The sequence below is a fragment of the Neophocaena asiaeorientalis genome, unplaced genomic scaffold (assembly GCF_003031525.2).
Source record: "Neophocaena asiaeorientalis asiaeorientalis breed wild unplaced genomic scaffold, Neophocaena_asiaeorientalis_V1.1 scaffold59, whole genome shotgun sequence".
NCBI lineage: Eukaryota > Metazoa > Chordata > Mammalia > Artiodactyla > Phocoenidae > Neophocaena > Neophocaena asiaeorientalis.
Window position 1 is genome coordinate 15,386,915 of NW_020174268.1, and position 24,887 is coordinate 15,411,801.

The 24,887-nt window shown below is 37.3% G+C and overlaps 2 protein-coding genes across 2 annotated transcripts in view; one reads left to right on the forward strand and one right to left on the reverse strand.

Moving 5' to 3' along the window:
• The window catches only part of BRCA2 (BRCA2 DNA repair associated), a 56,976-nt gene extending 35,597 nt beyond the window's left edge, over nt 1-21,379 (reverse strand). Inside the window, exons 1-11 of the mRNA XM_024755360.1 lie at nt 21,241-21,379; nt 20,454-20,559; nt 17,677-17,922; nt 12,316-12,424; nt 11,622-11,671; nt 11,489-11,529; nt 11,168-11,279; nt 10,351-10,400; nt 9,976-10,087; nt 8,059-9,174; nt 1,656-6,629 (exon numbers count right to left, since the gene is read on the reverse strand). Of these exons, the coding sequence (XP_024611128.1) occupies nt 1,656-6,629; nt 8,059-9,174; nt 9,976-10,087; nt 10,351-10,400; nt 11,168-11,279; nt 11,489-11,529; nt 11,622-11,671; nt 12,316-12,424; nt 17,677-17,922; nt 20,454-20,520 (6,877 nt within the window). The 5' untranslated portion in view covers nt 20,521-20,559; nt 21,241-21,379. The remainder of the gene's footprint in view (nt 1-1,655; nt 6,630-8,058; nt 9,175-9,975; nt 10,088-10,350; nt 10,401-11,167; nt 11,280-11,488; nt 11,530-11,621; nt 11,672-12,315; nt 12,425-17,676; nt 17,923-20,453; nt 20,560-21,240) is intronic.
• Nucleotides 21,380-23,219: 1,840 nt separating this feature from the next.
• ZAR1L (zygote arrest 1 like) overlaps nt 23,220-24,887 on the forward strand; it is a 7,107-nt gene continuing 5,439 nt past the window's right edge. Inside the window, exons 1-2 of the mRNA XM_024755559.1 lie at nt 23,220-23,979; nt 24,482-24,574. Coding sequence (XP_024611327.1) covers nt 23,242-23,979; nt 24,482-24,574 — 831 coding nt within the window. The 5' untranslated portion in view covers nt 23,220-23,241. The remainder of the gene's footprint in view (nt 23,980-24,481; nt 24,575-24,887) is intronic.

A 24,887-nucleotide genomic window follows, 5' to 3' on the forward strand; every position in this document is an offset into this window, starting at 1 on the left:
TCAAGTATTACCAAAAGTAATATGTAGTTCTTTTTTATTTATTTATTTATTTTTTGCGATACACGGGCCTCTCACTGTTGTGGCCTCTCCCGTTGTGGAGCACAGGCTCCAGACGCGCAGGCTCAGCGGCCATGGCTCACAGGCCCGGCCGCTCTGCGGCATGTGGGATCTTCCTGGACCAGGGCACGAACCTGTGTCCCCTGCATCAGCAGGCGGACTCTCAACCACTGTGCCACCAGGGAAGCCAATATGTACTTCTTATTTAAAAACTCTACAAAGGCTGAGAGTAAACTTAAACCATAATTTGTTATGCATTTCCATGTCATCCTGAGATAATGTGTTAACAGATACTTTGCTCTTGGATGCTTTTTTAAAAGTATAAATCAAGTTTTATTGGAAACCTGAATTGCATACAGAGTCAAGGTGGAGATAAACCACAAAGCCACAGGCTATTAGGAATTGACGTTTTATTAAAGAAAGCAAACTTGAAGGATTTAATAAATAAAAATGTCCATGCAAGTCTTTATCAAGTGTTAGATTATAAAGTGACTTAATTGCTTGACAAGAACCTGTACTATTCAAGTAACCAGAAGCTGATTGAACTATATATATTGATATCTAACAGAAGTGAGGGAAATGAAACAGTGATGTTGTTGAGAACATTTAGTAGAAGTCTGAGTTGTTTTTATCCCTAAGCATAAGGCCAACCCACTTTAGTACACACATGAACAAAACGGGGTCCTATAAATAAAGCCATTATTTTCCATGAAAGAATTATGCATATCGTTAAGCATCTGCACCTCAGAATTTTGCACTAGAGAACAGCAACAGTTTAAGGTAAGTATTATAAACTTACTACTTTGCCCATAACATAAACTTGGTAAAGAATGTGACCTGGATAAGACTTGATTAAGCAAGTCTGTATCCACCAGGATGACTTAAGGGCAAAATGCACCAAGTGGAAGAATGAACTCACTGGCTTCAGTGTCTTTCTCTGTAACGTGAAGGGACTGGACAAGAAAAGTGTGGTAACTCAACTACTTTACCAGTCTAGAGTTTTTAAACAGTAGCTAGGTATTTAACATCATCCACTTAAAAGTTGGAGAGTTAGTTTTTATTTACTTTAATTGTAACTAATCAACAGATTCAATTATTTAAGATTATTCCTAGACAGAGATACTAACAGAAAAAAAAAAAATCAAACATCCAATTAACCTAATAATTGAACTAAGTTGTTATACTACATTTAAAAGAGAAATTAGAACATACTCCAAATGGCATTAAGACCAGAATACTATTTGCTAATGGTAACTGATTTTAGAACACTTCCTGGATGAAAAAAAAAAAAAAAAAGCTAAGCAACACCTATAATTAGAAACAAACTTTTAAAGTTCTTAAGACCCAGAGTCTGAACCTCTGCGCTCTCTCTCCCTCTCTATGTATATGTATGTAAACAGGACTCAGCCAATGACTTCTTGGTACACAGACTCAGTGATATCATGAGTGAAATCGCATTCTCCCAAACTACACATAAAAGTCTGAAAAAAAATATTCAGTGTATAATATCCTAATTGCTACAACCTAGCATATCAGAATTATTAAGGATTTAATTTAAAAAGTGATTGGGAAACCAACAGGAAATAACAGACACTTACCAACTGTGACAAGTGCATCTCCTCTTCTTTTTCCAATTCCTGAATTTATCAAAACCGTTCCCTTGTTTTTTTGGCATGTAAAATGAGAGTGTTTGGCGTGGCTTAGAAGTTCAGAATCTGTCAGCTCATCATCTTCCATAAAGGCTTTGGCAATCTCTACTGCTTCGGTTTCAAAATACTTTTCTGGATCTTTGGAGTTAGGAGAACAAACTTCTGTATTTGTTTTCATAGGAAAATCAGGAAAAGTTTCAGTTTTCCCAATTTCCATTTTTATATTCTTAGGTAAAGCTTGTTCTTTACCCAAAAGACGAATGTTATCAATGTGTGATACATTGGTTCCTGACATCAACTGTTGTTTGTCTTGCTTAAACTGAGAGAGATATGGAGAAGCTTTAATAGCATGATTATTTTCTGAAGAACCACTTTCAATGTTATAGTTGTTTGATAATTTGAACTCTTTATTACAGGCTTTTCCCGTTTTGGAGCTTACAGAGTGTTCTGAGGTTCTCTTATCAATACAAGAAAGAGTAAGTATCCTTGATACATCTTGTCTAGATGGAGGTGAATGCTGAAGACTACATTCAGTTCCAATTAAATCAAATTCCTCGAACATTCCCGTAACTTTGCAAAAGGCACTCTCAGAAACTGGAACCTGTTTTCCACTTGCTGTACTAAATCCAGAGAAAGCAGATGATAGTAAATTTTGGGGGGTATGTATCACAGTATTTCCTTCTCTTGCAAACTTGTTTGAATGTTCTTCATTACTTTTAAATGATACTTTGGGAAAGAGTTGCTTAGCACTATCTTCTGTCTTAGAAAATACCTGTCTTGCCTTTTGTAAGGCAGCATCTGATACTTGTACAGATTTTCCACTTGCTGTGCTAAAAATCCCACAAACATTTAGAGAAGAGACTGACTTAGGACATTTTCCCATGTTAAATTTACACTTATCAGAAGTTTTCAAATTAATATGACAAAGTGGTGTTTTAGAAACTTTCTCCAATCCAGATATACTTTGGTCATGTTGTAAAAGGTGTTCGCTTTGAATGTCAGGAAAAACCTCGTGTGAATGCATACTATGTTCTTCACTATCTGGAGAGTTAGGAAAAATAATATTCTCTGAATCACCCAATGCCTTATGAGAATGTGTCACAATTTTTGTTCGGCCAGTGCCTGATTCACTCTCAGTGTTTTGCTTAGTTACCTTCCTGCAGTTGTCTGTAAACCTCTCTCTCACTTTTGTTTCATGAGAAACAAAGGCTATTTTATCACTTGCTATACTGAGTGCAGGTTGCTCTGTCTCAAAATTATTTGAATCAGATATGGCCACTTCAACAGCTGTGTTTGTATTTTTGCATGGTGAAGAGTCAGTGACAAATTTCTGAACACAACTATCTTTGTCTACAGCTTGTGGATTTATGTTTGCTTCTCTTACAGTGGATATTACTTCAGAAAAACTAGTGTTTTTTCTATCTTTGACATTCCTCACTACTGACTCAATATCAGAATTATGACTTTTATTTTTTGAGAGATACTCTGACTTATTAAATAACTCATTGGAATGAGAAAAATCAGAATGATATGAATAGCTGTTAGACATGCTGTTACTTAAGGAAGTTGAATCTTGTTTTTCAGAGAGATTTTTGTCATTTTCAGTTATGATACTGTTTGAACTATTTCCACATGAAGGATTTCCTACACAATCTCCAGGATATTCCTTTAAACATATAACCTTGGCAGAATTTATTTTTTCTAGTTGATTATTCAATTCTCCTTCTCTAATCCATTTTTTGGCTTCAAATAGTGAAGCCTGACTCACAGAAATTTTTCTACCACGTCCTGTGTAAAAGGCTAAAGCTGAATTTTCAATGGCTGAACAAGTGGACTGATCTGTATAACAAGTTATAGGACTTTTTCTTGTTTCTTCTTCTATATTTTCATGTACTTTAACTTTCAGAGAGATACTATTTGATATCTTGAGATTTTCACTTTGTCTGTATAAATGATCACTTAAGAGCCTGGGTGGCATGCCTGTCTCCTTAGAAACAAGCTTTTTCTCCTCTAGAGAATACTGCATTTCTTCATGCTTTGGGGCAGTTATTTCAACTGTCTCACATGCTAATTCAAGCCCTTCTTTACATAGCTCTCTGTCCTTTAGAGTCTTTGCCCCTTGATGGCTGAAATTAGTGATTTCACTATTATTTTGCTTTTTTTCATCAAAAAGATTTTTCACTTTGTCCAAAGATTCCTTCGCAATTTTTACTTTTTTCCCACTAGCTGTATGAAAACCCAACATGGTTGGTTCTATGATCTTTTTGATTTCACATTCAGGTCTCTGCTGGAGAGTCAGTACTTGATTTTTAATACCAACTGGGTCGCCTCCTTTCAATATTTTGTTTTTGACCATATCTGTTTCCTCTTGACTTGAAATGTCTATTTTATTGATATTTATGCCAGAAAGTAATTCAGAATTTGAGGAATCTGAAAAGTTATTCAGTTCTTCTGCAGATTTTTCATCAAAGAAATTTACAACTTTATTTAAAGACTCTTTAGAGACTCTGATGTTTTTCCCACTTGCAGTCTGAAAGGACAAATCAAAAACATCAAAATCTTTTATATTTTGCCTCATCTTGTTAGCGGTTGACTCTTTTTTATTTGACATATTAACATTAAATGTTTCTTCAGCTTTCACAACTTCCAAACAAGTTAAATCTGACAAACCTTTAATTTGAATGTTTCCCTCCTTCATAAACTGGCTAGATAATTTTAGACGTATGTTTTGTTGATCAATACATGGCAAGCCATTTTCATCTTTATGAATATAAACTGTATCATTTTTACTTGAAGCATTGCCATCAGATTCTAAGTTACAAACAAAACCAGTATATTTGTTATCTTCATTTTCAGTATTTCTCCTGTAGTCTTCAGTATATTCTTTGACAAAAATGCCAGTAGTCATTTCAATGTTATTTTGTAGCGTTAGTTGGCATTCATTATTTTTCTCACTTAAATTTTTATCATTGCTGTAATTTTCTACCTTAAACATCGAAACATCAGAATCATTACACTGACTTGAAGAGAAACTTCCCGGATTTACTTCTGCAGGAGTTTCCTCACTAACATTCTCAATGTCACTGAACAGTTTCATGGCTTTCTGCAATGATTCACTAGAAACATTCAGTTTTGCGCCACGAGCAGAATAAAAGCCCCTAAACTCCACTTCATTTTTATCTGTTAAATAACCAGAAGCACTTTTGTTACGGTCTGTTGTTGAGAAGCAAGCCAACTTTTGCTTACCTCCAACTATACCTTTACATTTCCTGCTGCTACCCACCTGACTGAGAGATGGAGCATTAATCGTGAGATGAAGATCAACATCTTCCCATTCCTCAGAAGTGGTATTCAAGACAGTTATCTGGTTTTCAGGCATTTCAAATGGATTACTTTGTAACATGTGGCTTGGTTTTCTAAACTGTGTAAATTCAAACTGACTTCCTGATTCTTCCAATATAGTAGAAAGTTCTGTAATTTCTGCCTTTTGGCTAGGTGTTAAATTATGGTTTGAGTTAAAGTCTCGCTTTAAAGATAAAACTAGAGGAACTGTGTGACTATTTCCACTATCAGAAACAACTGCACTACTCTGCACATACCCAGATACAGTATTAACTGACTGTGAATCAAGTTCATGAGGTCTGCTTTCTTTCTTCTGATTTTCTAATGATACAGTATTTACAATTTCAACACAGGCTAAGCTAGTAGGATAATGTTCTTCAATATCTTTGAAGAGCATTTTACTTTTCTTAATGTTGTGTTCAGAGAGCTTTATTTCTTTATTAGAAGCTGTTCTGAAGCCACTTCCAAAATTGTGACTTGAAATCGAATCTGAGAGTCCTGCCCATTCGTCCATGCAATCATTATTTCTGTTTGATTTCATATCTATATCCAACGAGACATCTGACTTTGAATCTTGACCTAGAGTCATTTTTGGTGGTTGCTTTACATTATTTCTATTCTTCTCTGCAAGATCACAGACTACATCTGATGAACCAAAATCTTTTGTAATCGACACTTTGGCTGCTTGTCCGTCATCTATGTCTGTACATGCTACTATGGCAGAGTTCTTGGGAACAGGTTCTCTTAAACAACTGAGGTCTGCCTCATGAACTTCCTTAATGTTTCCTAAAACAGGAATATTCCTTTCAGTAGTTGTTTGAAAGACAAAATTATTCTCTTTGTCTGGGAAAAGTTCTTCAGAGTTTGGAGGGACAGTTATTTTTGAAATTAAAGTAGTTTCTTCTTGGTCTTTTTGGATTACTGTGAGATTTGTATTTTGGTTGAATTGTACCTTCATAGAAGGTGATGCTTCTGTTATGTATTTTTCAGGTGACAACAGCTCAGCTTTTTTAGAATTTTCATTTACAACACATGTTTCTTGATTCTTTTCCATGGAAATACTTTTGGTTAATTCAAAACCAGCTTCACAATTCTCAGATTTTATTTTCTCTGACATTTTATATGATTCTTTTCCTCTAGAAATCACAACTGGATTTGACAGAAGATCCTTGGAGCTAGGAGTTAAAATGGTGGTATTATCATGGCCATGTAAAAAGCTTTCCTGGGATTGGAAGAGAATATCATTACATTCCTCTGAATGTGGCAATGCAGGGTGAAATACTGCAGGCAATACTTTTTCCTTTATATCTGAAACTCTCTGGCTTTTTGGATCATCTTCACAGTGCTTTTCCTGCAAGCATGACACATGACCAGTTTCTGTGGTTATAAATGACTGCAGTTTTTCCTTATTAATTTTTGCTTCTTTATAATCAAGATCCTGAGATATTGTTTTATTATTAGAACTGCTTTCATTATTAGAACATTTTCTCATAATTGTCCCAAAAGAGCTGGTTACAGACAAAGCCGGTTCTTCAGAATCATTCTGTAAACAGTTTTTTTTAACAGAAGAATGCAATAAACCTAAGCATAAAGACACAAAGTGACAAGATGAAACTGCAGTTCCATCAATCACATTCACTAAATATTTTCCACTAAGTTAAAAAGGTAGTGTCTAAAACAAGAATTACATGAAAAGCAAGAAGTGAATGTCAGGTTTAAAAGAATTCCAAATATTCTCTATTTTGAATTTATTACATTTCCCAACTAAAGATATATAGGACCTAGGTTTTAATAGTATTTATCAACTCAATTAAAATTAGTAAGTAGTTCAAGAAAGCAGCTAGCTGCCATAAGTAAAACTCAAAGTAATTTTATTGGAAAATAAAATTAGAAAAAATTCTTTGCTAATATTGATGTAATAGGAGTTAGAAAAGCAAGGCAAAGAAAAGGAACTAGAAAACTAACCATTTCCTTTGGTTAATTCAGTCTTTCACATTGAAAAAAAAAAAAAAAAAAAACCCAAAATGAACTTTTTAAAAAAGGTTCTTCACATGAAAGGCCTGAAAGATTACCCAATGTCAGGCAAATGGGTTAAACTGCTCTGTTTCGTTAATTTTATTGACCCTCTGAATTTCCTACTAACAAGTCAAAATTGTTAATCTCATTTCATTTAATCACTAACCACTACTACATATTAGCTCTTTCATTGGTTTTATCTCTGGTATATACAGTATCAAACATTTTTCTCTGGAAATTAACCTAAATCTCAAAGTGTTCTCTACTCCAGTTCCACCAAACCTATTGTTCACTGAGATACTACCACCCACTCAAATCTTCACACAGGGAGATAAAATCACCTTTCTAACATACAATATAGTAACTGGTAAATAAACTGTTGCTCAAATGAGTTTCACTGTGCACATTCCTGACACCCAGAGATATAGTAATAACTCTAAGCAATCTCTAAATATTGAAAAAAACTATGTAATAACAACAAAAAAGTCACTATTCTATGACTGCCTTACATTAAACTTAGCTGGCAGTTAGCTTTTTTCTATTTTTTACATGCTTTAAAGAAAATACATATTAAATAGCACAACATATTTACAGAATTGTCCAACTTGCATATAATACTGAAAATTAAAGCAGGAATTAAGTAGCCAAGCTCTTGATGTTTATGAATCACATGCTCTGTCTCAAGAGTTATGATTATATATATACTATGCAAATTAATCCAACAAGTTTGAATGAAATGATTCTGAACATTGGTAATCAAAGGCCTAAACAACAATGCCTGATACTGAATATAAAATACAGATTTAAAAAAAACCCCAAAACACTACAGAAGAAAAAACTGCAGAATGAAAGCAGAAAGTGTTTTTTAAAAAGGTTGAAGAAAGAGATTCACATATTCAAATAAAACTTGTCACCATCCATAAAACTAGACACACTATTCACACACACACACACACACACACACATACACACACACACACACACACAGAGGTACCTGAATCAACATTTGTAAATGTATGTGGTGCTTCCAAAGGCTTTGCTTCAAATTGGACTGAAAGGTTAGTTAGTTCTGATTCTTGGTCTTTCTGCATTTTCAGTCCTTGATAAGATGTTTCATCACATATAGCATAAATGAACTTTTTTGTTTTCTTTTTCAAACTGGATATCAAACCTGCGTTCTTCAAAGCTACAGAAGTATGTTTGGTAGTGGCTGGCCAGCTGCCATTATCAACTGAACTTGTATGTAAAAAATCCTCTTTCTGTGAGCAAACAGTTTGTACTTCCGATCCACTTTTAGAGGCTTCTGGTTCTTTTTTAAAGTTTGCATCAGTCATATTGCTTGAGAAATCTGCTCTGAAAGTCTTTTCAGGTGATTCTCTTATCCTGAATACAGACTTCTTGATACCCTGAAGTGGAGAAGCTATTAGAGAAGAATCAGATAGTGCTTGCTTTCCCACAACAGTGGAATCTTCACGAGACTCAAGACACTGCCCTTCATCTCTCTTTTTTACCACTGTTTCCTCATTTAATATCTTCACTGTTTTTGATATGCTTGAAATATGCAGCAAAGAATTTTCTAAAGTAATGAAGTTGGTACGTTCTTTCTCTGTACCTATGACGTCTTCTGAATTATTTTGGTCAGAAGAAGAAATATGCAGTAGGGATGTTTTCTCCATCTGGGTTCCATTTAGACCCGAGAGGGTTAGGTGAGACCATTCAGAGGCTGAAGATGGTACAATTTCCCTGGAGATTTTGTCAGTTCCATTCCCAGGGGGCTTCTGACTTATTACATTTGAATCTAATGGATCACTGTCATTTGGCTCCATTTCAGGTACAAACGAATGTTTATTTTCTGTCATTTGTATTTTAGCTTCTTCATATTCATCAGTTTTTGTTTCATTGAAAATATTTTTCCTAGTCTTGCCAGTTTTTATTTTTTGGAGATTTCTTGTTTTATATTTAGAAACACATACTGGAAAACTATCTTCTTCAGAGATATCTGCAACTGTTTCACATACTTCATCTTCTAGGACATATGGCATTGACTTTTCAAAATGGTCTTTGCAGCTATTTACTTTACCAAATGAATCCTCTAACATTTTCTCCAATCCTGTTAAAATATAAAGCAGAAGCATTATTAATAATGTTTTATAACACAACCGTATAATTTATACTATTCTCAAACTTTTTTCATAGAAATAGTATACACTGAATAACACATAATTTAGCATTTAAAGGGTTGTCCTGAGTGCTAGGTATTTTTTGGGTAGGGAGGCACCAACCTTGCCCTGTTCTTCTGGTCAAGACTGATTCCAGTATATTCAAAGCCTTTTATTCATACTCAATCCCTAATAACCTTTCTTTACCAGCTCTACACAACTGAAACTCACTCAATTTTACTATATATACACAATTTAATATTCTAAGATTTATCAAACTAGAAGTTCCAAATTTTGTGGCCCTACAACTGGCAATAAAGTCTCATTTTATACATACATACACACACACACAGATATACAATCCTATACATTTATACAGATATACACAAATACTAAGAATATGCAATATTCCAATGACCTCATTAGGTAACTTTAGGTATATCTGCAACCATACTTACTTTCTAATTAGAAAATAAGGTTTTCACATTTAGTTAATCATTAAGTCTTAATCTGCATCTCTGTGAGTTTTGAGTTATGGGTTTTCTTTTGTTTTTGTGTCACAACAGCATCTTTGAATAGTATTGTCCTAGTATGATGTTTAAACATTTTCATCTAAATCAAGTTAGTTTCTATTCTCAATACCTTCAGTAATCATGAAAGGAGAAGCAATGTGTTTTCTTTTCAAGAAAAGAGGAGCAATATTTCAATGATGTCAGTTGAAAACAGTAGTTCAATTAAACAGAAGGACTTACCATGAGTTTTAGCTTCTGTTTGATTTTTGTTTTCACTGTCTGGCCCAGAAGGGATAAACGTAATATTTTTCTTCAGACTTTCATCGTGGTTAGAAGAATAGCTTTTCGAAATCTGCAAAAGTTATGTTTTTAAATCACTAGTATAAAAACTCTCACTATGCATATAGTATATTCAACTTATTCTTAAACAGAGAGACAGCAAAGTTTCATAGTAAGTCAAAGAAAATCACATATAGAAACAGGTTTAGAGACTTCCTCAAAGGCTTAGATAAATCATAAATTAGAGAATGAAAAATGCAAGATAAATAATTTTTCAAGGCATTCTGAAATTATATGCAATTGCAACAGCATAATCAATTTGTCATATTTACTTACCGCAGTACTATCATTAGGAAACACAGCTGCAGACGCTTCTTCATCTCTGACTGTAAAAACAAAGTTCAATTTACCTATACTGCATCCTATGTCGTACATTAAAGTTCATGTAAAACGTATGTATCTTTTGGTCAGACATCAAAAGAAACATGCACTACTGGATTAAATGACACATTTGAAACAAAATTAATTGATCGAAGTATAGTAATTATAGAAAGGTCAATCAACACAGTGGGTAAGCTGTGCTCACAATTCCTTAGTACCACTGATAAAGTGGTAAGAAACTATGGTTTGCTGATCCTGACTTGTGTCCACAAGGTAATACTTGAAGATAATACGGTCCACAAAGGCTTGGAAAATCAGATGAAGCTGTGAGGTCATGACTTAAACGCAAAAGCTTGTAGACTTTAGTATTTTTTTAGATAACAATATAGTTGAAAGGCATATCATACGTTAAACACTTCTAACTTTTCAACATGCTTTTACCTATATTATTTCATCTCAGCAAGAAAAGAAGAAAATTAAATGCCCAGCTAAAGAGGAATCAACATGGAATGTATTTTTCCTAGAATAAAAAAAAAATCCTGGTTTGTGTATAAATTGATTCCTCTAAAATATCATTTAATGCACTTGAGATTTATTTCAATCTACACTAAACAGAATAAAATTATTCTGAACTACCAACACACCTATCAAAAACAGTATTATCTAATCTGATTACTATCTAATCATCTTTTCATATTTTTCTTTGGACAGAAGCATTACAGATGATAATTTATCAACATCATCTTATATAATACATATTTGCTAGTATTACCTATGAGCACAGTAGAACTTAGTGTTGGTGGTGTGGCCAAAGAACTTGACCAAGACATATCAGGATCCACCTCGGCTCCTAAACTTTCGGAAATACGTTTTGGTGTCTGACCCTGAAAATAAAGAAAATAGTTTATTTCACAGAAGTGCACTGATGATTAAGAATATTTTTTCATTCACTTATTTTTTTCATTTTTCATTTACTGAATGCCTATGTGAATCAATCTCAAGTACAGACCTGTAAATCTGAGGGCAAACTTATGACACTGCTGTCAAATTCTCAATTACTACATAGTAAAAATAAACTAGGCAGAATATTTACCTTCATGAGCTTTGGTGTATGAAATAAACTTCCACATATCACTGGGGATAAAACAAGGGACAAAATTACTAAGCTTTATTTTTATTAAAATTTAGAGTATTTGAAAAATAAAAAGCCTTGTTTTTAATCATACCTGACTTTTCTCTTTGTGGTGTTACATGTGTACATCGTAGAATAACAGGACTAAAACAAAACAAAACAAATCCCTCAGATTATTTCAAAAGAGAACAAAAATAGCAAAAAGAAACAAAATACTAATCTTATTAAAAAAAGGACTCTCAGTCATATCAATTATTAGAATTATACTAGTTTGTAATATTTTTAGATTACTTTTTAAAAAGTAAATATCTCATGAAGAATTAAGTAACCACTAACTTATGTTTAAAATCCCCATTGAAAGTAATGTATAAAGTACTCACAAATTTTAGATGTTAGGAATTGTATATTTTGAATTTAAAAATTACATAAAGTGACTCTATAACAGCATCATATTCTCTCCAAAGATTCAAAGTACATAAATTATTTTAAACAGGATATTTCAAAGGCATTGCTTTTCATCAATAATATTTTTGTTACTTAAAAATTCCATGGATACACAGGAAAATAGTGAATTCAATGTTATAAGAAAAACAAAGTAAATGTTTCTAATGTAAAAATTGTTGTATTGAAGGACTCAATCTAAAAGGAAATTATTTTAAAATAGAAGATCCTCTACCAGGCTCTACAGCAAAATATTACCATGAAAATTAGATGCATCTGTATATAACAAACATCACAAGTAGGAAAACGTTTCATTTAAATATTTTAATATAATGACTTCATCATACCTTTCACTAAGAGAAGAATTTGGAGGTGGGCTGGTAACATCATTTACTTGATTCATTTTCACCTTCGTCGTGCAACAACTTTTATGTTTACCACTAGCAATGTCCTTTCCTGAAACAGTGCAATAATTCAGTGAGGATGTGTGTGTTCTAGATTGTGAATTTTTATTCTCTGGAAGTATTTAAAAACAGAAAGCCTCATCTACATTGGGAAGGAGAATACATGGGGAATTCAGTCTGAACTGGTTTCTCAGTTTGCTCACTCCTCTCAAAAAGGGATGTCTCAAAGGATATCTGCCCCCATTCAACAACCATGTGACGCATACAACAAGCCCAAGACAGTTTGAGTAATACAATTCAAGACAGAGCTTTAACCACAAGGAGTTCATAGTATAGTAGGGAAAACTGTTTGAAATGTACACGAGTGGAATACAAAATAAATGCGGCATGACTTGTCATTAAGTTACACACAGTACTATGGTATCTTGACAGGTGAGAGTAAAGGAAAAGACATTTACTGAAAACGTACCAAAGTACAAAACCTGACCATATGACTCTTCTGCTGAAAACCTCTCAAGATCTTGTTTTCAAGATTGAGTTCAAACTCCAAAACAAAACTCCCTAGTAACAAGGCCTTTCACAATCTGATTTAATTTTTGCAATGACATTCTTTCACAACCTAATTTTAGCCATGTCCATCCACGTGCATATTCTGCAAGGATGTTCTCTTTCACTCTAGGCCTTTGTACAAACTGTTTCTTTCTACCTCTTTTTATTTCTCTTGACCTAGATTCTCTTTCAGGTTTCCATTTTGAAAGTTCCTCCTCCAGAAATCTTTACTGGTCCCTAAGGTGAGACTGACTGCCCCTCTGATGTGTTCCCCACAGAGTAGTTTATCATACACTGTTCCTGTTTCCCCTATTAGACTGTGTGCTCCTTGAAGTAGAGGACTTGTTTTATTTATCACTGTATCCTTAGAAACTACAATAATGCCTGATACATTATAGACACTCCACAAATACTGGCTGAATGAATTAGCAATGATAAGAAAAGTGGGTTGTAGACAGTGACACATAATACTTGTGTCTGTTCTTACTGAACACATCTACTTTCTAAGACAATAATGTTTCTAAAGCTATATGTGGCTCTATCAAATGCAATTTATAGTTTTTCAATATTCCTATTTTCTGTATCACAAATTTGGTACTTGAGGCGCTTACTATTACTCTTAAAAATTGCTTTTGAAAGTAACTGCTTTATTGCAAGAAACTAACACAACACTGTAAAGCAACTATACTCAATAAAAATTAATAATAAAAAATAAAAATAATCGCTTTAATTGTTCCTATAATCTCTAACTTAGAGAAGCTTTGGGGAAAATAAGCTGCATTAGTGTTACTGAAACAAAGCAAAGACCAAGCTGAAAACTATTTGTAGCAGCCTACTCAAACACTGTGTCATATTCTCCTTTCTCAAGAAACAGGCAATACACATAAGCCAAATGTACGTGTAAATTGCAAACCCTTCTTCAACAAGATATCCAATCTCCTTCTCTAAGAGACTTTTAGTTAAAGATACTGAAAAGTAACTAAACCTATTTTGAAATTTCACCTTTTCCCCTTTCTTTGTTTTAAGAAAGATTAAGGATCTTTCTTAAAACAAAGATCCTAATCAGAACAAACAAAAACATGGACTTAAAATAGAAGGCAAACAATGAGATACCACTACACACCAGTTAGAATGGTGTATTTAGATTAGAACCTAAAATACAGACAACACCAAATGCTGATGAGGATGTGGAGCGAGAGAAGCTCTCATTCACCGAGGATGGGAATGCAAAATGGTGTGGCCACTTTGGAGGACAGTTTGCAGTTCTTACAAAACTAAACATACTTCTAGGATGAGATCCAGCAATTGTACTCCTAGCTGTTTACCCAAATGAATTGAAAACTCAGGTCCACACAAAATCCTGCACATGAATGTTTATAGCAGCTTTATTCATCATTGCTGAAACTTGGAAGCAACCAAGGTGTCCTTCAATAGGTAAATAGATAAACAAACTGGTACATCCACATAAAAGAGCATTATTCAGTGATAAAAAGAAATGAGCTATCAAGCCATGAAAAGACATGGAGGAACCTTACACTGCTAAGTGAAGGAAGCAACTATATGACATTCTGGAAAAGACAAAACTATAGACAATAAAAAGATCAGTGGTTGCCAGGGGTTTTGGGGGAAGGAAGGAAGGGTGAATAGGTGGAGCACAGGGGATTTTCAGGGCAGTGAAACTATTCTGTATGATGCTGTAATGGTGGGTACATGACATTGCACGTTTGCCAAAATCCACAGAACTGTACAAAGAATGAACCCTAGTGTAAACACAGGACTTTAGTTAATAATGAAGTATTGATATTGGCTCAGCAATAAAAAGTGCAAAAGAATAGAAACTGTAAGAAATGAAAAGTAAATAAATAAATGAACCAGGCAAAATGAAGTTCATACCCCAATAAGTATTTCCCAAATAACTTGAGGATCTCATAAATAAGACGAACGATGGTTAAGATAAACTCATGGAATCTTATGCAAGAGGAAAGACTGCTGAGAAGAAACCGCACACTGCCTCATGGAATTTAACGGATAATTTAAAAATAATATATTAGATGTTAGAACTGAACTAAGTACGTTTAAAAACAGTTTAAGTCCTAATCTTACATTTCAATACTCAATTTAAAGTAAACTTAAAAGCAAAAGGTCTCAAGTCAACAGAATTATTTATGCAACCTTAAAAAAGTTAACTTCTCTGCCATGAGTCCACAGTGACCTTATTAATTCATTCCTATCCTTCCTTGGTTGTAGAAAGACCAATCCCAGCAGGTTACAATTAGACAATAAACCACCAACTCTAGGTATGTCTTTCAAGATTCAGTAGATTCAGTATAAACTGGTTTACAGAGCTTTTCCTGACCAACTAAGACAGATGGCTGTTACCTTTACTATATCTATAACATCGTACTTTATACATGCTCCTATTATAACATATACCAACCAGTATATTTATATATTTTCTCCCCTACATGACTGAGTTCCAGAGGTCAAAAGCCATCTTATTCATGTTTGTATCCTTAATGCCAAGCAAGCTGCCAGGCAAAAAGCAAGCATGGAATATTTGTTGAATGGATGATTCCCTTTTCTGTGTCCTCTTCTACGTTTCATTTGTTAAATATTCCCTAAGGTTCTATCCTAGGCCTCATCATAATCAATTTTCTCACCATATCTGATGACTTCCTCACTTTCCAAACAGATAGTTGATTCCTATAGCTTTCTCTCCCACCTGTATTCTTTCTTTAGTTTCAGTCTTGTATTCCCAAAAGCTCTCAGGACATCTCCACCTTCACATCCCAATACTTTCTCAAACTGCAATCCAAACCTCAACCTACTTTTTTTCATCCTTTCAAACCTTTTCCCTCTCAAACCTGCTTTTCCCCCAGTGCTTACAATTTCTACGAATGCCACCACTACATTCTTAGTTGTGCCCTATACCTGTGATTTGATCCTTTCTTTTGAATTTTCCATATCTAGGCTATTGCAGGGTCCTGTAGTTTCTGCCTCCTATATCCACTTTCACTACCATTACTCTAATTCAGGTACCTGCTCCCATCACCTGGACCACTATGTGTCTCCTAATTGATCTCCCTGCCTGCAGTCTTCTCTTCCTATAAGAATCACCCAATTAGTTTAAAATGTACATTCATGACCACCATTCCCAGAGATTCTAATTTAATAGATTCAGAAAAGTGCCTGGAATCTTCCTTTTCAATCAGCACTTCAGGAGAGTCTAATGGTCCATGCCTCATGTTTTGAAAAACACATCTCCAAAGACTGCTGCCAGATTTTTAGGCTTTCTAAGCAAAATAAATATTAATTTATTCTAAAAATACTTACTGAATACTCACTACGTATGCCATTAGGTATCCAATAATGTTTAAGAAAATCTTTGCTCATCACCTACATCCCCTTTTATATGTGCATTTTCTAATACCATGAGTTTCCTATTTTATAGCACTAATCAGAGGATAATTGCTTATGTTAAGTCTCCTTCACTGGAAGCTAAATGAGTGCAAGAGGCAATACTTCCCAGAAGCAGAGAGATAAGTCAAGATCTGTCAGTTAGCTAGACAAAGCATAAGAAGTAAGTAAGTAAGTACTGGGCAGAGGTAACAGTGTGTAAAGAGCCACAGAGCATGGTGGTTTCAGAAAGAAATTCAGTAAAAATGAATGGAAAATTGAGGGTGGGTGGGAGGGGAATTATGGCAAGATGAGGCAAGAGTTAATGAGAGAACAGATTACAAAGGACCTTGTAAATCATATTAAGGGGTCTGGATTTTATCATGAGGCAAAGGGAGGTAATCAAAGGTTTGAAGCAGGAAGTAGCATGATTAAATTTGCATGTGACTTTTCTGCTCAACAACCTATCAAATAAATTCAATTTCTTTAGCCTGGCATTCAATGTCTGCCTCTAATCTGCTTTTTTTAGCCTTAGGCTGTTTATTGGTCCCTTTCAAACACGCAACACTCCAAACAGTCTGAATTCCTTGCTATTAACTTCACAAACTACATATTCTTCCTCATGTTTTTCCCTCTGCCTAGAACACGCTCACTCTACTCCATCTTCAAATTTCTGAATCTCATCTATTCTTCAAGGTTTAATTCAACTGAATATTCCCTAATTGCCCTCAATATTATTTATGCTTTCTTTCTTCTTAACTCTCATTATACTTTTTGTTCTTTTGGCATGTACCACATTCAACCCTAAACTGTACTTAATCTGTGTACTGTTAATTCCTCTTACTAGAGAGTAATACTCCAAAGAAAGGAAGAGTATGTTACTTAAATCAAGCAGGTAATAAATATTTAAATGAATATATAATCTTATTACATGATAAGTTGCAAACATCTGGCACACAGGCCCGAGAAAGTGCTACCGAATCAAAAGACACTTATAGCAACTGTTAAAAAGAATCTCTGTCCTCTGTGATAGCCTGCAGAAATACAGTTTAGTTCAACATCAAAACAAGCCCTAGGTTTTTTTGTATAGGAATGACATAATTTAGCAAATCTCAGTGGGCAGGATATATTAATCAAAGGAAGGAGGAAAAGAAACATTTATCAAGGACCTACATTATTTTATTTAATCCAAACCTTGGTAGTATTTTCACATTTCCACTTTTCAGGTGGGGAAAGTGTGGCCAGAGAGGTTGAGCTGACCAACATGACACAGGTAACAACAGAGCTGGGATTTTTAACAGTAATTTGTCTGAATTACTAGTTCATGTTTTTTCTAGTCAACCACATCACATTACTTACCTGAATCTAATCTGAATTTATCTAATTCATTTAAAGGAGATTGGTACAGTGGCAGAGTTAGACCTCGCTCTTTGAATATTATTGGAGTTGAAGCCAACTGATGATAAGGTTTCCTCTGTGGTGTTTTAAATGGGTTTGTTTCATAACTGCTGATTTTATTTTCTGATTCTTCCAAAGGTTCAGAATTATAGGGTGGAGCTTCTGAAGAAAGTTCTTCAAACCAATTAAGGCTTATTGGTCCTAAATCTGTAAGAAAAATTAAAATCCCACCTGGGTTTTAATCAGTGACACAATAAAATCCATGAGCCAGTAAAGATTACAATTGCTTGAGATTTTGACTGTGGATTACTTTTAAGGAATACTAATTAAACAGGATCATTAATCTGTTCTCTTATCAATCTGTAGTAAGGTGTAACAGAAGTTTACAAAAGTTACAAGGAGATTATTACCTATATTAGCTCTTCTAAAGTTTTCTTTCATATTCACGACTCAGAAACAAAAATCATCCATAGTAAGAATGCATTCCACAGATACAATTCAAGTAATTATCAATACTACATAAGTGGCTGTGATAAGTCTATAGGTACAAGAGACATACAGACTCACAAATTGAATGGAATAGATTCTCTGTTAAAGAGAAAGACAAAATTTCTCCTGTGATCTATCCTTAAAGTAGTGGTTCTCTAAGTGTGGTCTGTGGACCACTTGAGGCGAAGGTCACTAAGACCATTTCAAGAGGTCCATAAGGTCAAAACTATTTTCATAATAATATTAGCCATCATTTGCCTTTTTCCCAACATTGACATTTACACCACTGGTGGGTAAAACTGATGACAGCTTTGCCTGAGTCAAGGCAGTGGCCACAAACTGTACTAGGAGTCACTGTATTCTTCATCACCATGCACTTGTAAAAAAACAAAAACAAAAACGCGGGACTTCCCTGGCAGTCCAGTGGTTAAAACTCCATGCTTCTAATGCAGGGGCACAGGTTCCATTCCTGGTCGGGGAACTAAGATCCCACAGGCCGCGCGGTGCGGCCAAAAAAAACAAAAAGCAAGTTTAACTTAAAGTGTCCTTAACTAGGCAGCAAAAGTTAGTTTTATTAAAGCCTAACCCTTGGGCACATCTTTTTAATATTCTCTGTGACAAAAATGGAAGCATTCATAAAGCATTTCTGCATATTTAAGCACAAGAGTTGTATAGAAAAAGCACTCATGTGATGAGTTGTGAGCTGAATTAGCACTTTTCATGGAAAGCCATTTTCACAAGAAAGGACGACTAAGTTATTCTGAGTTGGGTGATTTGGTAGACATTTTCTCGAAAATGAATGAAGTGGGCCTGTTACTGCAGGGAAAACAACAGTTTGTTTCCAATGATAACATGTGAGCTTTCAAGTGAGAATTAGAATTTTGTTAAAAACTCTATCAGCCTCTGTGAGCTTGATGTCTTCCCAATCTTAAAAGACTTTTCTGATGAGATCAGTGAGGTAACCAATGTGATTTTTATTTATTTTATTTTATTTATTTATCTTTTGGCTGCATTGGGTCTTCGTTGCTGCGCGTTGGGCTTTCTCTAGTTGCGGCAAGCGGGGGCTACTCTTCGTTGCGGTGCAAGGGCTTCTCATTGCGGTGGCTTCTCTTGTTGTGGAGCCCGGGCTCTAGGTGCATGGGCTTCAGTAGTTGAGGCTCACTGGCTCAGTAGTTGTGTCGTGGGCTCTAGAGCACAGGCTCAGTAGTGTGACACACGGACTTAGTTACTCTGCGGCATGTGGGATCTTCCGGGACCAGGGCTCAAACCCGTGTCCCCTGCATTGCCAGGAGGATTCTTAACCACTGCACCACCAGGGAAGCCCTCCAATGTGATTTTTTAATAATGTCTAATGCAATGTGTCAGTATATGGAATATCATTAATATTTTTCAAATAATCCACGCATGATGTTACAACATGGATAAAAGATTTATTCAAGGTACAAGAAAGACTAATTGAATTTAATGTAAGAAGAGTATGAAAAATTCATTACATGGTTTCGGATCCCACATTGCAACTTTTGAGAAACTACCACTTGCCTTAAGTTTTCGAGTAGTACCAAAGAAAAATACCCATAGTTAAGTGAAGACTACTAAAATACTTCTTTTTCTAATTACATTGCTGTGTGAGGTTGGGTTTTCTTCATGTACTTCTACCAAAACAACATATTGTAACAGATTAAATGCAGAAATGACTATGAGAATCCAGGTATCTTCTATTGAGCCAGATAGTAAAGAGAACTGCAAAATTTTAAAATAATGTCACTCTTCTCACATTTTTCTTGTAAAACAGTTATTTTTCATAAACATGTTATTCATGTTAATATGCAATGGGTTTATTTTTATTAATTTTTTTTAAGTTCTTAGTTTTAATTTCTAATGTGGTAACCTACATAAACAAAGGCTCTTGGTCCTCAATCATTTTAAGAGTGTAAGGAGAACTGAGACCAAAAAGTTTGACAACTTCTGCTATAACGTTACCAGTGCTTCTGATTTGCTAGAAGTTCTCTGCTTTAAAAACAATTCTGCTAATCAAGGGGTCAGTCTCCTCTTTATCCACTACAGGTTCTATATTTATCATTTAACTGTAAATGATTATTTTCCTGATTTATGACTCCATAAAGCACAGTTTATAGTATAAACAAAAACATGAAGTACTGAATTTTTTCAGCAAGCATGCATAATTACACATTTTTCTGAAAACATTTTTCTCAATGTAAACGATCAATTTATATAAAATCTGTCAATACCTGCTTTGTTGCATCGCGTCTTAAAAATTTCAAAAAATGTTGGCCTCTCCTTGCATCCAATCGGCATTTTTATCTACAATATTATTCCAACGTTTGGTAACGGAGTCTGCAAAAGAGAACACCAAAATACACTTCACAGGGATGCAGTCCTTCTTAAGTGACTCTGAAGTAAAAGCGGAAGCGGGTAAACCTGCCTGAAGTTACAATGCTTATTTACCTCGGTCCCACTCGGGAAAAGAATCGAACTCACAGCGATGAAGAGAGCATTGTATATCTGTGCCGTCCAATAGAGCAGCCATTGGCCACATTCAGCATTTGAAATGTGGCAAGTCTGACTCAAGAACAGAATTTTTAATATTATTTACTCTTTATTAAATTAACTAGTCACGTGTGGCTAGTGGCTGCGCAGTTAGCGAGGGCTATTAGATCAACACCGTTTGACAATTCCCAATCAGTAAATCTTCGTTAACACAGCAGTTACCCGGGGACTGAGGCAGATACAGTGGGCGACAGCCTCTAGGACATTTTCCAAGATAGCAATATTCCGTGAAAGTAACTTCATCGTGATTCCAATTAAGGAAACTTCAGCTTGAGACGTCTGGGACAAGCGGCGCCCAAAGCTGGGCAATGGAGTCCCGGGGAAGGGGCGCCCTCGAGCCCCGAGGAGCGGGTCCCTTCTCCCCGTCGGTGCGGGGTGGGCATGGACCAGTGAGGGCCCGAGGCCCGGCTCCCACCCGGGCACCGGAGGCACTCCCCGCCGCCCGCCTCCACCCCTGCGAATACTAACCGCCTTCAGAGGTGCAGCTGTTTTTGTCCAGAGTAGGCTGACAAAACGTGCGCCGGCACTCAAATCAGAAATCTGACCCCGCAGGCTCCGTTTCGCCGCGACCCACCGACCCAGACAACACACACGGCGCGGAGCCGTAACAGTCCCACCCCCGCCCAGCGGGTTTCAGACTCTCGCTCCAAAAGCCCGCTCACGGGATACGTCACGCGATGACGCCATGACGCTGCACGCAGCGCGCGCGCGCCACCCGGAAGTCAAACTCGGGCCACGTCGCCGCCGCCTCCAGTTGTGGCCAAAGCGAGTACTTGTTCGGCTGCCTGACAGTCAGTTCCGAGCCGCTAAAGAGGGAGCTGAGGTGCCCGTTCTCTTCTCCTGAGCCTTCAGACTACTAGGCCGCGCTGCTTGGAGGCACCACGCCCTATGTATACTCACCGCCTCCTCCCCCTTCGCTCCATGTCTCGTTTGGGTGGTCTCCCTCGAATGTGGCCTGGGGTCTGTGAAAAGTCTCTGTTTTGTCCTAAAAGCGGGCGTCCCCCCAAGTGGGCAGACATTAGAAAACCCCAGAGTGGTCCGTGTCTGTGGATAACTCCCTTCCCGGCTGAGTGCTCGCTAAAGAGTGGAAGAGGCTGAGATTTGAAGCCAGAGGACATTGGTTCTAGTCCGCGTGTTGCTCTTAGGCAGCAGGATTTCAAAACCTCTGAGCCAGTTTCCCTGCTTGAAAAAGTGTGAAACCCACCTCAGGCCTCCTGCAGTGTTAGGCACTTCCATCTGCAGGCTTCCGTAGTATCCCTGACGTTCCTAGGGTACCAAACAACTGTTTTGTGCCTAACTTCCCCTCCAAACTGCCCTGGAAGACAGCAGTCTCATCATTCACGGGGTCTGTGATATGCCTAGCACAAGGCTTAATTCAGGTTTATTGTAGTACCTAGGAAGCCTTCAGCTGGATTCTGGAGCTGAGAGGGGCTCATGGGCCTTGCTGCTTTCCGAAGGCTCTTGAGCAGTAAACAGTGGAAGCAACCGTGGATTTGAAAAAGAGTGGCCTCTACTTGGTACCTGAGGTGTCATTTTAGTTTGATCATAATCCTTTGCTGTAGTAGGAAGCCTTACCAATACAGACAGATACCAAAGCTTATGATCATCTAGGCCTAAATAGCAAAGAAACATGGGCCTGGGATCCTTACCCAATAACAGCTAACACTTAATGAACATCTATGAGTTATTCTGCTTTGTGCTTTATAAAGGATATCACGGTTACTCTTACAATAATCCTATAAGTTGGTTAGTATTGTCAGATGGGGAATCTGAGTTATCTAGTTAAGTAAGTTGAGTGATAAACAAGGCCCAGGTTTCAGTTCAAGTCTGTGTAACTTCAGATACTTAACTATCCTGTGATTGTCTGCATTTGACCTCTAAATCTGAACAATTTGCTGCTTTTCACCTTTTTTGGGGGGCGGGTCCACTAGAGTGGACTATTGGTATGTCATACAACCCTCTGAAATATATTTTTTCACTATATACACTGTTCCTCCCCCCTCCCCCCCTCCCCACACTCTGCCCATAACTTTATGCTCCTTGCTCCTGTAGTACCAGGTTTTTTACATTCTTTAGCTCTGCCATAATATCCTTTTTCCTTATACTCACTCTTATAGTGCGGCAGCTCAAATAATTTACTGCTCGTATTAGAGGTACAGTATCTTTTAAAACAGGGTCTCTAAAATGGTAAGTCACTGTGGGAATAGTGAATTAATGAATTGCTAATTAAAACGTGTGTGAATAAGAAGGTAAATGAAAAACAGCTTTGAAAAAAGATTCAGGAGCAGTGAATTGAAGAGACAGAAAAAAGCAATTAGGGATGAGGTGGCAATTAGACCTCAGTAGGTAGGGAGATCGCCTTCCCCCCTCCAATTAGGGTAATAGGAAGCAGCACCCATCAGAATCAGAAATAAATGGAGAAGGTTGGGAAGAACCTGAACCAACTTGATCTGGAGAAAGAGGGGGCGGATGAAGGTGGAAGGCAAAACAAGGACACAAACAAACTGCCCCAGGATATTGCGCTGCGCCTGGGCGCACGGCGGCCGGATGGAGCGCTTGGTCCGTGTGCCCTACAGCTTGTACCCGGGCTACGGGAACACACTGCCTTTGGGCCAGCCTGGACTTTCTGAGCACAAACAGCCCGACTGGAGGCACAACAACGGTCCCCCCGCTTTCCTGGCCAGGCCGGGGCTGCTGGTGCCCTCCAACGCCTCCGACTACTGCGTGGACCCTTACAAGAGGGCCCAGCTTAAGGCCATTCTCTCCCAGATGAACCCCAGCCTGAGCCTGCGTCTGTGCAAGGCCGACACCAAGGAGGTGGGCGTGCAGGTGAACCCCCGGGTGGACAAGTCCGTGCAATGCTCACTGGGGCCTCGCACCTTGCACAGCCGCTCCCCCTGGGGCAGCACGGGGCACAAGGCGCCCCTGTCAGCCTGGGGAGTCTATTCGCCAGTGATGGGCCGCAGGGGCCTGGTGCGGCTGCAGAAGGATGGGGAAGACGAGGAGAGGAAGGCGCTTTCGGGTCCTCCCGAGGCCAGCCAGCCGCCGCCGCTGCCGCCACCAACACCAAGGTCGGAAGAGGACCAGCGGGAGGAACTCCGGCAACAGGAAGAGTTGGGGGAGGAAGATGCCTCAAGTCCCCGGGAAAGGAAGAGCAAGCAAGCTCAGGGAGACGCCAGCGAGCCGCTCCGGAAGCCCAACTTCCAGGTGAGCTTTCTCTTCCCTCGCCTCAGCCCTCTCTTTCCTTTTTTTCCATTTCTGGTGCAACGAGAGCAGAATCTTCTCTGCAAACATATATTTTACATGTCCTATGTGTATGTGTGTGTGTTTAATTTTTTGGTAAAATGGGGTGCCAACTTTAAGCCTATGAAAACCCAAAGTTTGGGAACCATAGCTATTGGAAATGAGACAAAGAAGGGTTTCAGGTTTGTGAAATCTGTGATCAGATCTTCGTTTGTGCAGGTGGTGCTAATGGCCTTGGGGAAAATAGATTGGAAAAGCGTGAGAGCAGCTAGAAGCGTCCCAGAGTAATCAATCCTTGAGAGCTGAGTTCACGTAGTGACCTTGAGAATAGCTATGAATGAGATTAAGGAGGCTTCTTGTTGTTTCTTATACAAAGCCACAAGGATAGAAGGATCTGGCTTTTTATCCGCACCCCCCCCTCCCCACCACCCCAAGATAGTAAAGGACTTTTCCTCCTTATTTGCAGTTTTTAGAACCAAAATATGGCTATTTTCACTGTAAAGATTGTAAGACCAGATGGGAGAGTGCTTATGTGTGGTGCATTTCTGGAACTAATAAGGTAAGTAAAAGTGAGTGGGACAAGGGAGAGCATGGGCGGGCACAGGTGCTACATGGAGGAAGAATATGTTTCCTAATGGAGCATGACTAGAATGCTGTCTTGGTCATGTTGGCAGCCTCCGTGCCAGGCACATAACAGGTGTTCAGTAAATGTTTGGATTGAACTGAATTGGGCTGTCCACAAGAGCTCTTGAGCTCCTGAACCCTGGTGTTATATTTGGTTTGGTAGTTGCACCAGACAAAATGTCAGGTTATTTAAATGAACTTGTATACATTGGGACTTGCTATAATCTTTTTTTTTTTTTTTTTTTTTG